This window comes from Oreochromis aureus, linkage group 23 (genome assembly GCF_013358895.1).
Source record: "Oreochromis aureus strain Israel breed Guangdong linkage group 23, ZZ_aureus, whole genome shotgun sequence".
Classification (NCBI taxonomy): Eukaryota; Metazoa; Chordata; class Actinopteri; order Cichliformes; family Cichlidae; genus Oreochromis; species Oreochromis aureus.
The window spans coordinates 33,597,664-33,617,738 of NC_052963.1; the positions used below are offsets into that span (position 1 = coordinate 33,597,664).

Consider the following 20,075-nt stretch of genomic DNA (forward strand, 5'->3'; position numbering starts at 1 on the left):
CAACTGTGCTTTTTTTAATTAGCAAATGCTAGCGTGATAATATGCTAAATTAAAATGGTTATCATGCTCAAAAAACTCTCTCTCTATTCTATGAGTCTTAATTTGTGCTTTTGTGTCTAATTTAACACCTGAGTAAGTGGACATTGCAGATGCTAGCAGTTATACTTGTGCTGCTGTTTTGGTGGTGACATCTCTGCACCATTTCACCACCAAAACACCAACTCATCCATTCTCTTCCAGTAGGTTAAAAAACAGGGGAATTAGAAGTAACTGGAAAAGCACTGGTGGAAACAGCGGAACTCAGCAAACCATACAGTGGCTGTGGTGGATGTCTGGTTTTGGTGTGGGGATCTATGGCGTAGACTGAAGACAAAAATATCAATCTGATCCACAGTTTTTAACTTGCTGACATCTTTTGGTCAAATTTGTTCAACATTTAACCAAATAGATAAAGACACTCTCATAATCTTCAGCTGTATCGTGATTTGTTCCGTAAATATGATGGTTTACATGGCAATAAACCCAAACAAAGCAGCATGTTTAACGTGAACATTTGAACTCAAAGCACCATTTAGCTCAACAACAGCCTCAGGGGGCTGCTGTCCTTTCATTTTTTTGTATTTTTTTTTATATTAGCTATCTTGTTATTAGTTAGTCCCGCTGCAGGCCCAGAGCTCTGCCTAATGGTCCTTAGCTTCTTTCTTTAGTGATACTGTTCATTCAAACAAGTGAATAACGAGTGAAGCAAGAAAAATGAAAATACAGTCAGAGGGTCTTTAGGCTAACTTTGCAGTGTTCATTGGTCATTTTCACTCTCTCCCACTGTCTGCTGGTATTATTCAGCTGCTCTCTGATAGGAGCATGTTTTGGCCACATGCCTGGTGCACAGCTTAGTTGGTGCTCTGCATCTTCTGCAGATCAACAATCACATTTAAACCTGACTTATTTTCAATTAGTATGTGCTGAGCTTTATTCATAGTCTACTTAATGTGGACAACAGATAAGAAAACCATGAGAAAAAGGTTTGGGCTGGGCTGGGCTGGGCTGTCGAATGGCAGCTGGTAAATGGAAAAATTGGAGAGTAACTTAACAATACAAGTTACATTTGAATTAAAAACAAAATGCATCCATGGAGCTGTTTCAGGAGAACAAATGAACCTTGATATGGAGTTAGATATTGGCTCAGGCTTTACTGTATCTTTTCATAAAGAAAAGCAGGAGGTTCCCATCTGTAGCAGCCTGAGGATGCTGCACACACCCTCTCAGGCCTGGAGAACTAACTGTATTAGTTAAAATAACTAAAGTAATGGGACGATAATTCAAAACATAGTAAAATAACTAATGGCAGTGGAAGCCATAAATAATGGCTTCATGTAGTTTAAAACAGATAAGGACACAAAACGAGCCAAAAGAAATGGAAACAAATGTGTGTTGTGTTTTTGTGACATGCTGCTAGTAACAAAATGCCTGAAGATACAATTTTAAATGGATTCTTTGCTAAATTAGCTGTTACGCGTAAAAACAACATTTGTTCATTCTTAGAGTTTGGTCCCTTTTTACGTTTGCTTAGGTCAGTGTTTAAATGGGTTTGTGAATAAAAGACATTCCATTGAAAATGGTCAGAGGACTGACCAGTTTCATTGCTGATTTTCATGTTTTTATCAAATCAAGTTGACCTTAAAATCAAGTGACCTGAAGATGTTGATGGAAGCTGATGGTCCTGGTCAGGCTTTAGGTCAGCCTAAAAAAGGCTGCTGTACATCAACAGTTTGGCTGCACCACTCTCCACGGGTCATCTGATCCTCTTTATTTGGGACTGTTCCCCTCTTCTTGTTTAGCTCGGAGCGAGTGTGCTGCCAGCTGGTAATCAGGTCTGATTAGAGACTGTTCACATCAGTTTATATTCAGCTCGTCGATGACTGGCTGAGGGCTGTAAATGAATTTGATGCCTGTCTGATTGACTTGGAAATGCACAGTCAAGCCAACATGCAAGAGACAATTGCACTCTGACAGGGTTTAGCATGCAGTAATTACCATGTGCCTCCTGGCAGAGAACTAAAGACGCTTTTCACAGATCCCGGTGCACCTGGACACTAAACCTAATGAGGCGTGCGGACCGAGAGAGTCACTGCTCGACCGGTTCACCACAACACCGAACTGGAATCAAACAAAACACTAACTTTATGTTTAGTCTGTCATCTGTGAGACTTAGTGAAAGTAATGATCCCACTGGCCAACCCCTCTGTGTAAACTATAATCACCTTTTCTGTGTATCTGGATTGCCCCAAAGCCACTCTAAGGACAATCCCAAAGTCTGTTACACAGCTAAATCCCCGTGTTTCTTCTGGCAGAGGAAACACAGCAAAATCCACTAGTTTTTCATCTCTGCTGTCCAAATTAAAATATTATTTAGCACTTAAATTATAATGAAGTTAACTAACAGTTGAAAATAAAACAGCTTTAAAATATAAAAGATCTGAAATTCAATCAAACTAAATGTGATGATTTAAAGTGGTCTTTAAAATAATAATAATATGAATTATAATTAAAAAATAATAATTTTAGAGGCTGAAAATCAAAAGTGTTGACAGTTCACAAATGCTTTTGATGAGACACAAATAGCACACAATACACCGATAGTTCTCTCAGCTGAAATACAGCAAAATAAAATACTAAAAGTTAAATTCACATACAATTTCACTGCATATGTCATGTGTTGGTTAAAATACAGAAATACAAACATATGTCAGGTTTTTTTGTTGAAGTCATATTACTTTTTTATCTCAAAATTATTCCCATAGAAGATAAAATGTTCTCCTGCCTCAAGGGAGCATTAGCTGGCTGAAATAGGTGCTCAAGTCTAAGCTGGGATTAGAACTGAAGCTCCGTATATTGCCAAGGGATTTCTCTTTTAACCTTATGTGTGCAGGTGATGTATGAGTGGAGGCGGGGCTATGTGGCAGAGTGAGCATAATGATCACCCACATTATTGTTCATCAGGTGACAGACTCCCTGTTCATTTCTGTATTCACATATAAAAGTCATATCTGCTCCTCTCATGGGGGATCCCTCAAGGCTCTGACCTTGGACCACTTCTGTTTTTCTGTACGCATTCACAGCTGTAATATTTGGCAAAACCTTCAGTAGCACCTCCTCCCTCAGCGATTGCTTTACTAATATTACTTTAAATTTCCTCCATCTCAGCCTTCCCCTAGGACCCTGTGATAATGTCACCATGGAGTCATCACATGAAGCCCGTCGCCAGTAACATCTAATTATCTGTGATGAATCTTGTTCTTATTTTATTTGAATTTTCAGTCATCTCTAAGATCACCCAGTTGTTTCTTACATTTGACAAACATCACAAAAAGCAGTAAAACTATATTAGTATTCACTTTAATTCTCTGTCATCTAGATTCCTGTACCTGTATGCTACATGAGCACATGAGTCCATTTTTGTCTGTGGTTCACACCACTGGTTGCATGTATGCCATAGATAGTTTAAAAGATAATTGTAGCTATTGTGATGTCACCTATTGCTGAGTGAAGTTTAACAAGCCTCGATCTGAATGTTTTCACCTTCGCCATGTTCGTTCTTTGAAATTTGAAATGTGATACTGAATGCATATAACCTTCCTTTCCCACTCTTAAAATGACGAAGAAGTTACAAAACAGAAATAAGCTTTTTTCCCTGAGATGCATGCCTCCACATACAATGATTCCTGTTTGATCGGAACATCGAAAAGTAACGTGATGGAATTTGTGAAACACAAAAATGCCATAAGGAGGAGGTCTGGGTGGATGGATGGGCTAAAAACAAAAGCGACTTTAAAGCAGGAGACCTCCCACCTTCAGTCTGTCAGTGTTTTTTTTTTCTTATCATGGCCATCATGATCATTTGTTCATCAGTTTTGTGTGCGGCCCTTTGCCAAATGCTTGAGCTCAGTAAACTGCAAGGGCAAAACTCCAGCAGTGAATACAAACTGATGACATAATTTGTATGTCACACCAGTAACAGAGAATTTTCCACTGTGAATTCGAACTTTTAATTCAGACGATTTTGCAGCAAGCTTTTAATAGAAACAATAAACATTGGCAGCTATTTTTACGAGCACTGCCTGGCCCATGAGCACTCTGTTTGCCGTGAGCAGTGATGGCAGCTGGAGGATGCACGGGACTCCTCCCCTCTCCTCTGATCTGAGACCTGCCCGCTCAGTCTGCGCCGACTTCGGGCAGCAGAACCTCAGGGGTCAATTATGGACGGCCGGTATCGGTATTTTTAGCGACTTTTTCACGGGTCAGAGCGTTTGGAAATATTTCTGTGGATTAAAAAAAGAAAGAAAGAAGTTATCTTTCTGTGTGCGAAGATGGGATTATATCGGAGGAATCGTATGAGAATTGCTGCTTCGCAAAAATCTGCGTGAAAAGGTTTCAGACAGGTGACTTTTTCCTTCTTCTCGCTCCAATAATTTTAACTTTAGATCCAGTTTATATATTAAAAATGCATTAAATATTTCAAGTGTGCATAGCATTTCCGGGCATTATAATAGATATAGTGAATTCAAAGTGAATTTTCCGTTAAATCTTGTCTTGTGTGTAACTTGTAACCCTCAAATAATCAACTTCAAAGGTTTATGTTTGGTTCTAATAAAGGTTTTGGTAAAATATAAAGACATGTGGATCTTAAGGAATGGGATATTTTAATGAAAACAAACACGTGAGATTGTTTTGACCCTTGTAGAGCAATTAATTTTGCAGGGATAAAAAAAAACAACCCATCAGTATGCGGCTTTGGTTTTGATTTAAATGAGTTCCTTCACCTCAGTCAGACTGTGTACATTTATGAGGGTACAGGCAGGTTAGTGTGGATTTTAGTGTGGAAGTGTCAAGCTATAAGTGATGTTTATATCCTTTATAGCCTTCCAGAACTTTGCAAGCATTTGTATTTTTGTGTATTTTTTTTATTTTTGTTTAGTTTATTTGCATTTGGTGTATTTTTATTAGTTAATTTCTATTTAATTTCCTGATATATAACACTTTTCTGTGTGTTGACTCCCAGTAGAAACCAAGGAAGCAAGACAATGCAGATTAAAACTCATCCCCCCAAAAACATTACGTGATTTCTGACCCTCAGTGTCCACGCACAGTGTCAGAATATGATGTAATTCACACTCACAGACGGCCTGCTGCTTTTACCTTTCGTCACCCTTGGAGCTCTCGGCTTCTTGGCGATTGTCAGTGTCATTTAATTTAAGTGGGGACTGCTTAACTCCCTGGTATTAGCACTAATCTACATGAGTGCACGTGTTACAAACATTGCTGTTCCCCAGAGATCAGTGAGTCAGTATTGACCATCATCACCACTAAAAAATAAAAATAAACACCGAGAAACATACACAACAACAAAATAATTTAAACCAAAAAAGGATTTAATCTCACACCTGTTACTCTAATTTTTTTTATTTTTTTTTGTGGTTATAACTTTTTAAAGAGGTCATAAAAAACATAAAAATAAGAATTTTTCTCTCTAATTCATTCCAAAATATCTTGGAGAGCTTTCTACAGACTCCTGCAGTTGTAGTCCACTTCGTCTTCAAATCTTTAACGTGCTGCACACCACTGAACATTTGCAGCACCCCTGTAAGCCATAGCTTAGTTATTTTAAAAGCAAGCTGATGGTTCACAGAGAGAGCGCACTGATCCTGTTTAGTGTTTAAGGACATTATCGGGATGTATTTTTAGGTGCCACTCTCAGACAGACAGTGAAGAGTGGTAAACACATTAACACATGAGTCACTGTTTTGCTGATCTTTGATTTCAGGCCCGTATGAGCCCCATCACATTTCACTGATTTTTCTGTGTCCCAGTGTCCAGGCCCGCAGAGCCAGGCAGGAGAAGATGGCGAAAGTCTGCAGTGAAAACTCCTTTTCAGCCAGAAGGCGGCTGTCCGCAAATGACGATGAGCTCGGTGTTATTGAAAATGGGGAGAGCAGGTCTGATGTTAGCATTGCTGGTGATTTTTGGGAGACTTTTGGATCCTTACCTGACTGAAATGAGACATCTTGACTTGTTTTATGAGGTCTTGTCAATATAATCATTCCCCTCCTGCTGTCTTCCAGAGTTCACTCTCTTTGTGGGGACAACTGTGACAGAGCACTGCGCTCAGAGTCCCACAGAGACTCATTTACAGGTGCCGGGGCAATGGCCAGGTAAATGCCTGCTGCAGTGCTTAAATTAGCTGGTATTTACCAAAGGTGGAAAGAAACGATTCTGAAGTTTCTCATAAGCTATTCTGGAATGCAATATACTGCTGATGAGCAAACCAATGGTTATCAGGTGGTTATAAGTTAGAAGTACTGCCTCAAACATACACATGCACCAGCCAGTCTGTCTTTTCGTTTATAGGCACGTCTGCCCACACAAATGAATAGCTTCCTGTTTGGGCACCAATTATTGCCGTCTCCAATTCGGTATCTGACCAAATGTCAACATTTTCTCTTCTGTTCCTGTTTATGGCTTTGAAATTAGCCAGAAATTAAAAAACATAAATAACTAAAAAAAATCTAATGTTAATGCAAAGTTGATAATATTTTGGATACAATGACTTCACCAAGTTAAAGACATTAGTGTAAAGGGTTATTCCAAGAAAGACTTCTCACATGACGCTCCTCAGAAACAGCTGATTTTGGTTTGTACAATAACTTATATTTCTTGACATTATATTAGAATAACTAAAAACATAAAACTGGCACTGAAACATATGAAAACTAAACATTTTCACCCAAAAGAAATATGACAAGACCAAACTTAGATTTGAAAACTAACTGAAACTAAACATAAAAGTTTACTTAATTACTGAAATTCATCATCTGACACCGAAAGAGCATGAACCACAGTTTGAGAAGTGCTTGAGATAAAGGAAACGGAGTTCTTTCCAATTCACCTCTCAGTCTGAGGGGCTTCTTCAGATGTTGCTCCACTCTACCATCATGTGAGTTGTTAGAGTCGCACAGGTGAAGGTGTGAATGGCGGTTTGATCACCTGGAAGGGGACCTCAGGACTAAGTTTGAAGTAGCTGATAGTTGGTGTTATAGACCACCACCTCTGGCCAGCTGTATGTAGGTGGCCTCCTTTACTCCTCTTTCAAGCCAACTGTCTTCTCTATGACATGTCTGATGTGTGGCTTCCCCTCTAAGGTGAAGACCCAGCAGGAGGTTAAATACCCAGGACTCCCTGTCAGTTTTGAGTACTGGGGAAGATGAAAGATCTTCAGGAATTAAAAAGAACTCTGGCTGCCTTTTACTCAAGCACTTTATAGAGTGAGAACCACTGACAGACAAACCAAGTGTCTAATGGTAGATGCTTTATTTTACGGATAGCCTCCAGGGAAAGGATCTGAATGTTTCTTCCACTGTGGGTATTTACCTTTGACATGACTATTGATGATTTCTAGCCTAGATTCGTGTCACTTTGTGCTGTTTTTACCTCCCGCTGACTCTCTAGACTGTCTTACTTCTTCTTCATGCTGCGGAACTGGGTGTCTCACAGAGTGAAGCCTGAACAAGAGAGACACGACTCGTTCCTTGAGCGCTTCAGAGGCCCAGAGCTCAAAGACACGTCAAGTCTACACAGCAGTGCTCAGTCTGCGGGGCATCACGACGCAGTCCGTAAGAGAAAGTAAGCGTGGTGTGGTGAGAGCTGCTGTGGTCAGTTTAATCTAAGATTTTTCTCGAACCACAGCAGTTATGGTCTCCAAAGTTTGAATGATTTAACACAAAACTGACCAAACAGGATGCTTGACTCAGGGCCTTGTTTCCAAAAAAGTAAAAGTGTGTGGAATATAGAAATGATGATGCAGTGAATTTGAAAAAAATTAAGACACCATGGTGTTTACCACTGTGAGATGTCTGCCCATTCTTGCTTAATAGGATTTTTTGTTTCATATTGTGCCTAATGTTTAGTTATTTAGCACACAGACTCTTTGCTTGGAGAGCCATGTTGCTGTAATAACATCCACAATGTGGTTCAGGATTCCTGCAGAAATGTGCAAAACTTTACCTGAAAACTGAAAGCATGTTGCTCAACCCGCTACCTATCGAGGTTGAGCCTATGGTCGTGCAACGTCCAAAAAAGAATTTAAAATTTGTATTGATTAGATCACTGAACAGTTTTATAGGCCCAAAGAAGGCCAGAGTTTCTAAATGGATGTTTTTTTTTCTTTATAGAAAAAAATCTTATTTTTTACTTGGCACAAAAACAGCAATTTGTTTATTGAAAAATGTGCTTTCAGATGAGTTCCTGAGCCCAAGCACTCATCTCATTTAAAACCATTTACAGTATAATTTAGCTTTTATTGTTTTATGAACAGATAAACCAATGCTTTAATATCTTAAACAAGAAAATTAATGTCACAGCCAACAGCGGGGGACCTAATAGCCAAAAGCTAGCTCCCCATTCCCTTTTACCCCATTCAAAGATCAGGGTGAAGATAGCTCATAAACAAATTCTCTTGAACACCCTCCCAACCAATAGGAATGTGTGTAACCTAAAAGAAAAGAGGGATTTTGCCATAAAAATATCACATTTATATGATGAATGAGAAGCTTTTTGCAAAAAAAAAAAAAGTAAAAAGAAAAAAAATTGTCTTTCTTTCCAAAAGCCTTGCCAGTAAGTGGCCGCTGGCTACTTACAACATGAATAACTGCAACAACACAGACGAGTAAGTGCGTGCCAGAAAACAGAAAAGAGTTTCCTTTAGAAGTGGACATTGTCATTGTCAGCATTTGTTGTAGCTACAACGGTACATAGCATAGCTATGTTAGCACCAAACTCCTTGAACCATGTCTTCACATCCTCCGCTCCTCTATGCTGTGCCTCCCACCCCTTTACCCACCTCAGGGGCTTTGTTGGAAGTCATGATGTGGATTATTCTGATCCAACTTTGGGGAAGTTCAGATAAGGAACTGTAAGGTCATAAAGTGTACTTAAAATAACAGGGACTACCTGTAGTATGATCCCATCTGCTGGACAAACGTATGACCTGCACCATGAATCCAAATGAAGTGTCACTGTAGACTCCTTCTAAGGTAGCTTTCTAGTCTTCTAGGAGTCCCTCATAGACCACCTCCGTCCTTTTTCACCACTATAAAAACACTAAACTTGTAATCCGTAGCAAAAAAGAGGACAAAAAAGAGGAGATTAAAAAAGATGAGAAAAAGGAGGAGAAAAAAGATGAAGAGAAGAAGGATGGGGACAAGAAGGAAGAGGAAAAGAAAGATGAGAAAAAAGACGAGAAGAAGGATGAGAAAAAAGATGAGAAGAAGGATGAGAAAAAAGACGAGAAGAAAGATGATAAGAAAGATGATAAAAAGAAAGAAGAACCACCGTAAGTACCCATTAAATTCAGAGTCTGCGGCAGCTGGTAAATTTAACTACAGAAACCACATCTGTCACTTTCATCTCTGTGCAACATTAAACACGTTCTGATGCTTTGCTGGTTTCAGGAAAGAAATCTGGATTATGGATCCAGCTGCAGATCAGTACTACAGGTGGCTCTCCATCATTGCAGGCCCCGTGTTTTATAACCTAATGATGGTCATAACGAGGTAGGCATCCTTCACATATTAATAATTATTCACTTAAAGGAGCATTGAATTACTTGTTCTCCTTGTATTTTAGGGCCTGCTTTAATGAACTCCAGGAGTCGTATATACATTTATGGCTAATCCTGGACTACACCACAGACATCATCTACTACGCAGACACATTTGTCAGATCAAGAACAGGTCAGATTCCTGACGGCATTTACAGAAATTATTTTTTTGTACACCAATTAGGCTGTACTGTAGTACAAGATCTGGCTTCTAATTTGGTGTTTGTCCCTCAGGTTACCTGGAGCAAGGCCTGCTGGTAAAAGATTCCAAAAAACTGAGAGATAAATACAGAACAACTTCTCAATTCAAATACGACATGATTGCAATGATACCCACTGATCTGCTGTTTCTGAAATATGGAATCCACAACCCGGAGTTCAGATTGAACCGCCTTTGCAAACTCCCAAGGCTTTTTGAGTTCTTCGAGAGGACTGAAACCAGAACCAGCTTTCCAAACATGTTCCGTATCAGCAATCTTGTGCTTTACATTCTTATTATCATCCATTGGAACGCTTGTTTATTCTTTGCCATTTCGAAAACCATCGGATTTGGGTCGGACACTTGGGTTTACCCCAATATCAGCCACCCAGAGCATGGCCGCTTGGCAAGAAAGTACATCTATTCCCTATACTGGTCCACGCTGACCCTCACCACTATTGGAGAGACCCCCGCACCTGTCAAGGATGTTGAATACCTCTTTGTTATTGCTGACTTCCTCACTGGTGTGCTGATTTTTGCTAGTATTGTCGGTAACGTTGGTGCTATGATCTCCAACATGAACGCCTCTCGCGCTGAGTTCCAGGCGAAGATTGACTCCATAAAGCAGTACATGCAGTTTCGAAAGGTCACCAAAGACCTGGAGGCCAGGGTCATCAAGTGGTTCGACTACCTGTGGACTGAGAAGAAAACCTGCGATGAAAAGGAAGTTTTAAAAACTCTCCCAGACAAGCTAAAGGCTGAGATTGCCATCAATGTCCATTTAGATACGCTGAAGAAAGTGCGGATTTTTCAGGACTGCGAAGCCGGTTTGTTGATTGAACTGGTGCTCAAGCTGCAGCCACAAGTGTTTAGCCCCGGAGATTACATCTGTAAGAAAGGGGATATTGGCAGGGAGATGTACATCATCAAGGAAGGGAAGCTAGCGGTGGTGGCTGATGATGGAGTGACTCAGTTTGTAGTGCTGAGCGATGGCGCGTACTTTGGTGAAATCAGCATCTTGGGTATCAAGGGCAGTAAAGCGGGCAACAGAAGAACGGCCAACATCAGAAGCGTGGGTTACTCTGACCTATTTGCCCTTTCCAAGGACGACTTGATGGAAGCCCTCACCGAGTATCCAGAGGCCAAGAAGGCTCTGGAAGAGAAGGGGAAAGCCATCCTGATGAAGGACAACCTGATCGACGAGGCGGTCGCCAATGCCGGCGCCGACCCCAAGGACATAGAGGAGAAGATCGTTAAACTGCAGAGCAATCTGGACACCATGCAGACCAAATTCGCCCAGCTGATGGCGGAGTTCACGTCCAACTCGACAAGAATGAAGCAAAGAGTCTCAGCGATGGAGGACAAAGTGAAATCCGTAAAACCAGAGGATCTGTCTGAGGTGGTGGCCGACAAAGACAAAAAGGTCCAGTAACGCAAGAGACACTCGAGAACTTTACAGCACACAAGGGAGTGTCACTTTTTAAAGGCCCACATTCATATCCATTTATACAGCATGTTTATTATCAGTATAATGTGTCAAACTGTGTACAGTAAATGTATATTTCTGTGTGTATGCTGACAGCCAATTTCATATTTTTCATATATAAAACTACTAAGCATGTTGGGAAAAAAAAAGATTTTCATAATAGTAGAACGATTTTTTCCCAGAAAATCTTTTTCTTCCAAATTGATCTATTTGTGAAGTAAAAATGCAGCTGACACATCCATTTTACACTGCTTAAAAATGTACAAAGTGAAATGTCAGTGCTGTTGATAAGTTACTGTCGGCTATCGGCTGTAAATCTAATATGTGAATAAATATTAAAGTGTTCATATAACATTCACTTTATACTGGTACATTGTCATGTTGTGGGTGAATGAACATGGGGAACTCACAGTTTTTTAAATCTGTTGTAACTGAGGATCATTAAAGTGTTGCTGCTGACTTTAAAACCCTTGAAAACTCTTTGAAAACTTCCTGGTCCACAGAAAACTGTGAAATACCTCTTCTTCTTTTTTTCAGCCAAGCTATGTAATTAAAGGCACATAAATGTCACGCTTTTCCTGTTCTAAAGTTTTGTCAGTAGCACAAATTTTGTGTTTTGGAAACTTTTTTTTTTTTTTTTTTTTTTTACATTTCTATGACATATTGAAGAAACACAAGCATTTCACAAGGTTCAAGTTTTAGTGGGAAATAAATCAGCCTTGATGTCCGTAATTTCCTCAGTTCTATAAGACATCCTGAATATCTGCTTCCAAATCATGACTAATGGTGATCCTGGATGGACCACACTAAAAACATTCTCAAAGATCAGCTTCATCGCTGATCCTTAAAAAGTGGTTGGCTGATGGATCTCCATCAGTCATGCTCCGGTCCAGAAGCTGATAACCAGCATGTCACAGAGAACTACATGAGTTATGAGTCTTTGCATAAACGTGGTTGCCAATAAAATCTCTGACATTTTTGAAATTTTGATCACTCTTTACAGAAACATGAAAAAAGGAGAAGTTTGACAAAGAATATTTGTTTAACATTTCCCCTCAGAGCTGAATTGCCCTTTAAAAGTCTAACATCTACTTTGACCACTCAAGTGCAGCAGAAAAGTAACTCAAAGGTCGAGTGATGACACATCATCTCTTATTTAACTGCTCAGTTCTTCTATTTCTCACAGATACACATAAATGCTACCTTGCACCATTTTCTTGACTGAACCATTATCACCATGTTTTGTGAAAAGTCTGATTTTAGCTTCATCAGCGATGAAGGAAAACCAGCTCCTCTTTAAGCGAGTACCCCGTTGTGTTCATCAGCTACGTGCTAACTTATTCTGCTGTGTGTTGTCAAGCTGCTAAAATCTGATGGGAGTTATTGAAAGGAGAGGTGATACGCTGTGGCGACCTCTAGAGAGGTTTGAAACCAAATTTTCCTAAAGTAAAAACAAAGAACTGAATCTGTGACTGTGAGATGAGCCGCAGTCATGATCAGGTATTTATTTGAAAAACAGAGTTTCAGCTTAAAGTCTTCCAGTGAGTGTTAATGTTGTTGTTATTTTTTTTTAAATTCACCTTTATTTAATTTGCATAACAGAAGCTTTACAGAAGAGTTTCACGTTATCTGCACGTTCTGTGTTTGTACCTGAGACATTTGGCAAAATAAAACATGGTGTGATTCTTTTTCTTGTGTAGGCCTTGCACATTTGGCACCTCATGACTGTGCAATCAGTAAGATTAGCAAACAAACCAAAAGAAAGAGGAAGTGAAAGTCTGAACCGACCAGTCAGGAAGCATACTCTGAAACCAAACTGTCAGGTCACAACACAAAGCTGTTAGATCGTAACCAGATATAAATCATATCTGGATATAACATTTATTTTTTTTAAATTTTTGGGTAAAGAAAATGTTTAAATATAAGCTTCTCTATGAGGTTGTTTTGACTTCAATAGCAGGAATTAAAAAAGGCTTCAGTTCAGCATATAGTAAATGACAATCATACCCAAAGAGCACCGTTATGCCCAGAGTGTGAGCACCGAATGCTGCTACATTACGACAACTGCAGAAAACACACAAAACAAGTCAAACTAAATGAAAAATATCCTGAATGTGCTCAGTGTAAGTGCACTTTCACAAGTTGACAAATACAGTTTTATGTTGGCTCAGAAATGAAACACGCACGAAAAAATTTAAATATTTAAGTGCCTTTCAACTCTGGGAAATCTACAGACTGTAAGTAAAAGATGGACACAACCGCTGCAAGGTTATTACAGCTAAAGTAAAAGTAGGTGTGACAAAAACATTTCAGTTACTGTGGTAAACACTGAAACTAGAATTAAAAAATATAATATTTTGTTCTTAAAAAAACAAAAATAGTTTAGTTTTAGTCTTGAGGAGCGTGAGGAGATACTGCTGCATGTGCTTGGTGAGGCTGGGACGTCCCTGTGTTTTAATGCCTAATGTGAACTTCTTAAATCTGCACCTGAAAAACAGTCCTACAGACTAAAACTGATAAACGGATAAAAATTGAAACTAAAAACATGCAATAAAAACTAAACTGAGACGAGCAAACCCAGTCTGGAAACCACACTGATTAAAAAACAAAACATCAAAGTGAAATATAAATAAAAATCCATTAAAAATACAAAACGGTAGTAATGCTGAGCCACGCTGACAACATCGACTGGTTCATGATCTTCCGCTGTGAAGCCTCAAACTGAGTGTCACACCATAACTGTTACACCTCCTGACATTTAGGTTTCAAAATCTAAATGTCAGACTTTCTTTAGTTGGCTAGCTAGTTTTATGTCTAAAGATGATCTAGTACTGATTTGTACAGATTTATATTTTTAGGTTTTAAGGAGCCCTGATTTAAACTCTTAAACTGGTGAGGGAGCCCAAGCAACAACGACAGATGAGCACAGCTGTGCACGCACCACATTACTCTGGCTGATGTGCTGAAATGATGTGTACCGATTTTATAATTATTCATAGTAAAGGTTGTGCAAAGGACAGGAAACAGGAAAATGGGAGGCCTCGGAGGCCAATATCCTGTCAGTTACACAGTAAAGCAAAGCCTCCTTCTTAGCTTTAACAGCGGCCACAGCTAACTTGAAAATACTGACTCAGACCGTTAACTCATCGCGTGCACAGATGTCACCGGTGACGGGAGGTTTACAGATGTTTCCTGTGGACGTTCAGCCACCCTATTCCTTGTTCACTACACTCTGACGTCCTCTGACAGCTGTTGTGCTTGTTCTTTTCAACACACTTGATAAAAAAAGTTTACATTGTATTTCATTTAGCCTTATTAAATTATATTTAGCTCTTAATTACGACAATTGACTTTTTACTTATTCCATATTTGCTGTGTTTCGGTTATATTTTATTTCTCTGCACTGATCTGTGAACTTTTTACATATATTTTTCCTTTTTTTTTTTTAAGTTTGTCTATGATCTTTTATTTTTAGTTAATATTAGATAGCCTGAGCAATTTTATCATAAGTGCAGCCGTGCTTGCGGCTTACATATATACATATATTTTTCCATTGTTCCATCTTTTGGGATAACGACATCTCATTCAACCAGTGGAGTCTCCCCCTGCTGGTCATCAGAAAGAATGCAGGTTTAAGGCACTTGAGCTTCACTTTTCAAACCAGGAAGTGGCGTCCATCTTTTAAATACAGTCTGTTGGGAAATCTAATGCATATGAAGTGTGAAAGGCCAGCAGTGGACTGCAGTAGTTTGGTTAGGCACAGGGTTATTACAGTATTTTTCTCCACTGCATTTCCCTATCCACCTTCTTAATACTCCCTTTTTTGGCTCTGATAACTTCGCGGCTTCGTCACAGCATCCCGAACCCTTTGGCATAAGTGATGGCCTTGAGAAGTCTCTCTCTCAGCTTTTCCTTGGAGGAGTATTCAGGGAGCAGCAGTGCATTAAAGCAGGTGTGGGAGGTTGGTAGCCTGCAAGAAAAATGGCACAAGTGGGGAAATCTGAAATCAGCATCCACAGAGAGCTTTGAGTTACGGATCGTTTTTTAAGATATGCTGAGTGTTTCTTAAATCTGGCCCGGGCAGCACCTGTCTGTGTCAGAGCCGTTCTTCGCAATGATCATTTTTAATTTGCCGAGACCGCCAACAGGCGCCCTGTCCGTGCCTGTCGTGAACTGAAGAAACAGTCTCTTTTGCTCTTCCCCGAATGAGTGCACGACTTCCCAGAAATCCCTGCGGGTGGAAAATTGAATAAAAACATTAAACTGATGAGAAAATGTGCATAAAGTTCAAGTACTTCCAAACATGTTTAGACTTTATCAGACTCACTTGATAATCTGACTGTCTTTGCTGTAACCGCCGTCATATTCCGTCGTCTTTTCGAGCGCTTCAAAGTCCAGATTCTGTGCAATGATCGGAGACTGTCATCAATGCAGCACCGAACACAATTAAGATATAAAAATATAAATGGGGATGCGCTCTCTCACCCTGCTTCCACAGATAAGCAGCTCTACTTCTTCTGGTCTAAACAAATATTTCAGCGGGGACTCATTTGTGACCATTAGGAAGCCTTTTTTGAAGGCTTTGAATTGTCTCTCCACACTCTTGTTCAGGATGTAATCAGCATACAGATCCACAAACTCCTAAAAAAGGAAGGAAGTTAAATATATCTGAAGCAGTTTTTCATCATTAACTTTTTATAATCTGTAATTTTAGAGAGCTGACTCTACAGATTGCTCTGTTGAAGAATGCCGGCTGTATTACATAACATTTGGCTACTTCGTCTTCATCATGTGTTCCTGTTTCTGTACTTGTGAAATGTACATTTCAGTCAAAAGAGGAACAGCAGAAGTGTCAGTTAGTGCTCCCTTATTTATGTAGTGACACATTTGGTCAAAACTGCGTTGAGTGTAGAATCAGACTTCCATCTTAACATATTATATAACCACAGAAATCTCTAATTTTTAGGTAAGCTTAAATAAAAATGATGCATGGTTTTAAAGGAACCTGAGATAAATTAAAAGAAGAGACCAAAAAGCAAAACAAGATAATAAACCGGTGCCTCCCCTCTGACTGCCTCAGAATCAGCTGATTTTCTTCTATAATAACTTTACTTATTACATAAATGTTAATAGAATATCTAATGAAGCAATGCACAATATTAGACCTCAGTCACGCAGGCTCAGATGCAGGTCACTGACCACCTGCTAACCCTGGTCACCAGGGAAAAGTGTGTATTCCTTGACTAGCTGGCGAGTGGTTGCTGGAAGTTGCTGAAAACCTAGTGATTGCTTTGGTCGCTGGCAGGTTTGTACAGAAAATGCTGGTTTGTCTGCAAACTCACCTACTTGCCAGCGGTAGTGAAAAGTGCAACACAGATGTTCCTAACTTTTTGAATGTAAGGTGCAATATTTTCCATTTTGAATAAACTCAAAAGTAATCATATATTTTTAATCTAGTGGATTACGGTATACCACTCAATACACAAAATCTATTTGTTTGCACTAAAAGTTCTTCTTCACGATCCAGAGTTTAACAACCATATTTGGGACACAGATACATCTTAGGCCATATTATATTATGACTATCGTATATTATGATGTCATCATATTGCCTAGCAATCACCTACAAATGGACCAAATGACTCATCTGTGGCCAATAATACACCAATGAAATCAAAATTATATTCACAAAACTCTCTCATTATTCATGATAGAGGACATCCCCACCACATTGACTAGCAACCCCCTAACAACAGACTAAAATCACAGACTAAACAATACAGTAGCATGGGGATTTATTAGTAAACCAAAAAAGGACATATAAGGTGAATTAAGGAGCTGTAGCTGTAACACGGCCCAGCTCACACCTCACCTGTCGGTTCTCCTTAGTAACGGGGATCTGGTCTCCTTGCTCCTTTAAGTCGTATATTACTGGGTTTCCGAAGAGGTCAGTGTGCGATATCTGGAAGGTCATCATCATGTCTTCTTCCACATTTCCCATATATTCAAGTACTCCCTTCAGACTTTGATAGAGAACCTGGAGCGCAAAAAAAAAGATAAGACTTTCTTTGGACGGGTGCCTCTGATTTGATTACAGGGATGTATAACATTTTAAAACTACTGTGAACTGTAGTGATTCACTGTGAATGAGCTTTGGAGGAAGTTACTATACTGGATGTGAGTCTGATAGGTCCAAGTAGGTCCCTTTCTTTCCCATGAGCTTCCTGTAGACAACCATTGGAAAGTGGACATCCAGGATGCAGTTGTTGTAAATCGCGAGACCGAGGACGATTCCAATAAGAGTGTACTGCGCTTCAGTCTCCAGAGAAGATGAATTAAACCAGAAAAGTTTGGTGTCGTTGTCGTAGGTGAACATTCCTGTTCGGAACATCAGGCAGACAGGAAAACGCACATGAAAAAATTAACTGCATGAAGCAGCTCTGTGTAAATGACAGTTCAGAGTAATCCTTACTAAACTCAAATACTTAAATGTTTTATAGGTCAGTTTTCTTTTGATTGGCTGCCCCTTGTAAACAGAACGTCTGAACAGCAGGTGGGTGGGGTTACTGTGCCTGGGCTTGAAGAATAATCCTCTGAAAGTTGTACAGGGATTTGACTGGAGATGTCCAAAGAAACCTTTGAAAGACTTTTAGAAAGCCCGGAGAAGTGTTGCTCTAAACGATCTAGCTCCTTGGATTCAAGACTTTTGAACAGTACAGCATTATTTTATTAGGTTTCTAGTTCTCATGCTAAGATGACTGTATCCTGACTTCAGCTTGCTGCATAAATAATAAAACACGACGCTCGTCTCAATCCCCCTGCTCGCCTGTCAAATAAATGTGTTCTTTTGTTTGGATACAAAACAACATTTACAAAATGTCCACAGTCCACTTGGGCTTTAAATTCTCACCTATGTCAGGATTGAAGATTTCTTCAAGAACCAGCTGAAAGAACTCCTTTGAAACGCCTCCTTCATCTACACCTTGCTCACCCTCAAACTCAACATAGAGCTGTTTCTTCAGGTCGGACGGGTTCTCCATGGAGATCATCTCCAGCTGCAACACAGAGGAGGTTTCACTTTTCAAACTGAATAACAGTGAATTTGACATCCTCCAATTACCCTACAGCAGCGCAACTCACTCTGACGAGAGCGTCGTCAATGATGTGGTCTCTGCGCACTTTGAGCTTGAGGTAGGGGTTGGGCTGCTGCCCCTGGACCATGCTGAAAAGAGCCGTGAGGCGTCGCTCGCTGTACATTCGGATCCTGTTGTCGTAGTACAGCCCTTGGTTTTTGGTGATGACACTGAGGATGAAAGGGCAGGTCTGGAAAGAAAACTTTGTTTCTGCATTGACCTTGAAGAAAGTGAAGTCCTTGTCCATCTCGATGACATCGTTAAGCGATTCGTTAATAAAATCCTCGAAGGGGATGAGAGGCTTTATGCTGTCCATCGGTCGGACGCCCAGTTCTTTCTCCAGGGGATTTATGCGGGGGCCTTTCTTATAGAGCCGCTCCTCGCCAAGCAGCTCGTGCAGCGTCAGCTCGTCTGAGTCAGAGTCTTCCTCGTCCTCCTCGTTGTGCTCTATGTCCACGTCACCTCCCAGAATGCTTGCAAAGAAGACGACCTGTAAACACTGCGTCGCAGCCACCACAGTCTCGTCGTCGTTTACCAGATTTTCGCCGTCGTATTCGTTGCTAACAACTGTAAACGTAATGAGCTGCTGGAAGGTCTCCATCATACGGCGGATGTGCGGGAGATCGTACTTTGACCAGAGCTTCGTCAGCCTGGCAAGCGCGGTCACTGGAAGTTTGCTCATTGCTTTGCAGAACTGTGGTAACGCCACTTCGAGGTACTCTGGGCTGTGAAGGTTACTGTTCTCCATGACGATAATGAAGATGTTCAGGTAATCTGGGTTTGTTTCGTACACATCAAGATATTCCAGGTCAAGTTCAACATTTGGAGTGAGGTAAATGAGAGCATTCACGAGTGCCCCCTGCAGCTGGTCGATAGACAGAAGTCTGTCGTAGACTCTCCTCACAGCGCCGATGTCCACTGTAACCTCACAGGCATCAAACACTTCATTCAAAGCCTCACCTGGCAAAGAGGCTGCAGAAGAAGCACCTGTCTTCTCTGAGCTTCTCTCACTCTGTTTCTCATCTTTCTTCATATCTGCCGGTTTACAAGACTCAAGGTTGTCGGTAGAATTGGATTCATCTTTCCTGAAACTCTTCATCAGGGCTTCCGCGTTGGAGAAAACCCTACCGATGACTCGGACAAGAGCAGAATAATCCCCTTCTTCTTCACAGAAACTCAAGATCGTACAGACTGTGTTCTCCGTGAGGTGATGAACCTCTGCAACAGAACAGACAAATTTAGGAACTGGTTCAAAGTTAGAATCTGCAAGAGTCCAGAGCTGGCCATACAGTACCTGAGAAGTCCTCCTTGGTGAAACCGGGGTCTTTATCGCTCATCTTACTGTCCTCCTGAGTGCTTCCGTCAGCGCTGGCCGTGATGGAGGGGTGATAATCACAGAGTTTGGCATTAATCTTAAACAGCTCGAGCGCTTTGGCAGCTGCTGAATTGTTATCCAAAGGTTGAAAATCACAACATGATGCGCAAAACTCATTCGTGCAGTTGCCATTTCCACAGCCTTCAGTTAACTGCCGAAAGTAGCGCTCAATTAGAAGCTTTGCAGTCGCTCTGTTCCTGCGTAAGACATTCAGATAGGAAGTCAGACTG

At 40.4% G+C, this 20,075-nt stretch overlaps 2 protein-coding genes across 3 annotated transcripts in view; one reads left to right on the forward strand and one right to left on the reverse strand.

Moving 5' to 3' along the window:
• Positions 1-4,216: 4,216 nt before the first annotated feature.
• cnga3a (cyclic nucleotide gated channel subunit alpha 3a) lies at positions 4,217-12,707 on the forward strand. 2 transcript variants are annotated; one of them, XM_039606913.1, is made up of 9 exons: positions 4,217-4,439; positions 5,868-5,993; positions 6,120-6,209; positions 7,504-7,677; positions 8,660-8,719; positions 9,173-9,385; positions 9,504-9,605; positions 9,679-9,785; positions 9,887-12,707. In XM_039606913.1, the coding sequence occupies exons 2-9, from the start codon at positions 5,899-5,901 to the stop codon at positions 11,281-11,283; spliced, it is 2,238 nt and encodes a 745-aa protein (XP_039462847.1). In that variant the 5' UTR covers positions 4,217-4,439; positions 5,868-5,898; the 3' UTR covers positions 11,284-12,707. The 2 variants fall into 2 exon arrangements, with proteins under 2 accessions (XP_039462847.1, XP_031586428.2); XM_031730568.2 differs by lacking the exons at positions 8,660-8,719; positions 9,173-9,385.
• A 105-nt stretch (positions 12,708-12,812) lies between these two features.
• ube3a (ubiquitin protein ligase E3A) overlaps positions 12,813-20,075 on the reverse strand; it is an 11,088-nt gene continuing 3,825 nt past the window's right edge. Inside the window, exons 3-11 of the mRNA XM_031730542.2 lie at positions 19,765-20,042; positions 18,478-19,688; positions 18,248-18,392; positions 17,510-17,715; positions 17,210-17,374; positions 15,823-15,978; positions 15,665-15,738; positions 15,425-15,568; positions 12,813-15,307 (exon numbers count right to left, since the gene is read on the reverse strand). Of these exons, the coding sequence (XP_031586402.1) occupies positions 15,187-15,307; positions 15,425-15,568; positions 15,665-15,738; positions 15,823-15,978; positions 17,210-17,374; positions 17,510-17,715; positions 18,248-18,392; positions 18,478-19,688; positions 19,765-20,042 (2,500 nt within the window). The 3' untranslated portion in view covers positions 12,813-15,186. The remainder of the gene's footprint in view (positions 15,308-15,424; positions 15,569-15,664; positions 15,739-15,822; positions 15,979-17,209; positions 17,375-17,509; positions 17,716-18,247; positions 18,393-18,477; positions 19,689-19,764; positions 20,043-20,075) is intronic.

Coding starts and splice junctions, on each gene's coding strand:
- cnga3a (XM_039606913.1), top strand. CDS start 5,899: ATGGCGAAAGTCTGCAGTGAAAACTCCTTTTCAGCCAGAAGGCGGCTG. Junction 9,386..9,503: donor AAAAAGAAAGAAGAACCACC/GTAAGTACCCAT, acceptor TGCTGGTTTCAG/GAAAGAAATCTGGATTATGG. Junction 9,786..9,886: donor ATTTGTCAGATCAAGAACAG/GTCAGATTCCTG, acceptor TTTGTCCCTCAG/GTTACCTGGAGCAAGGCCTG.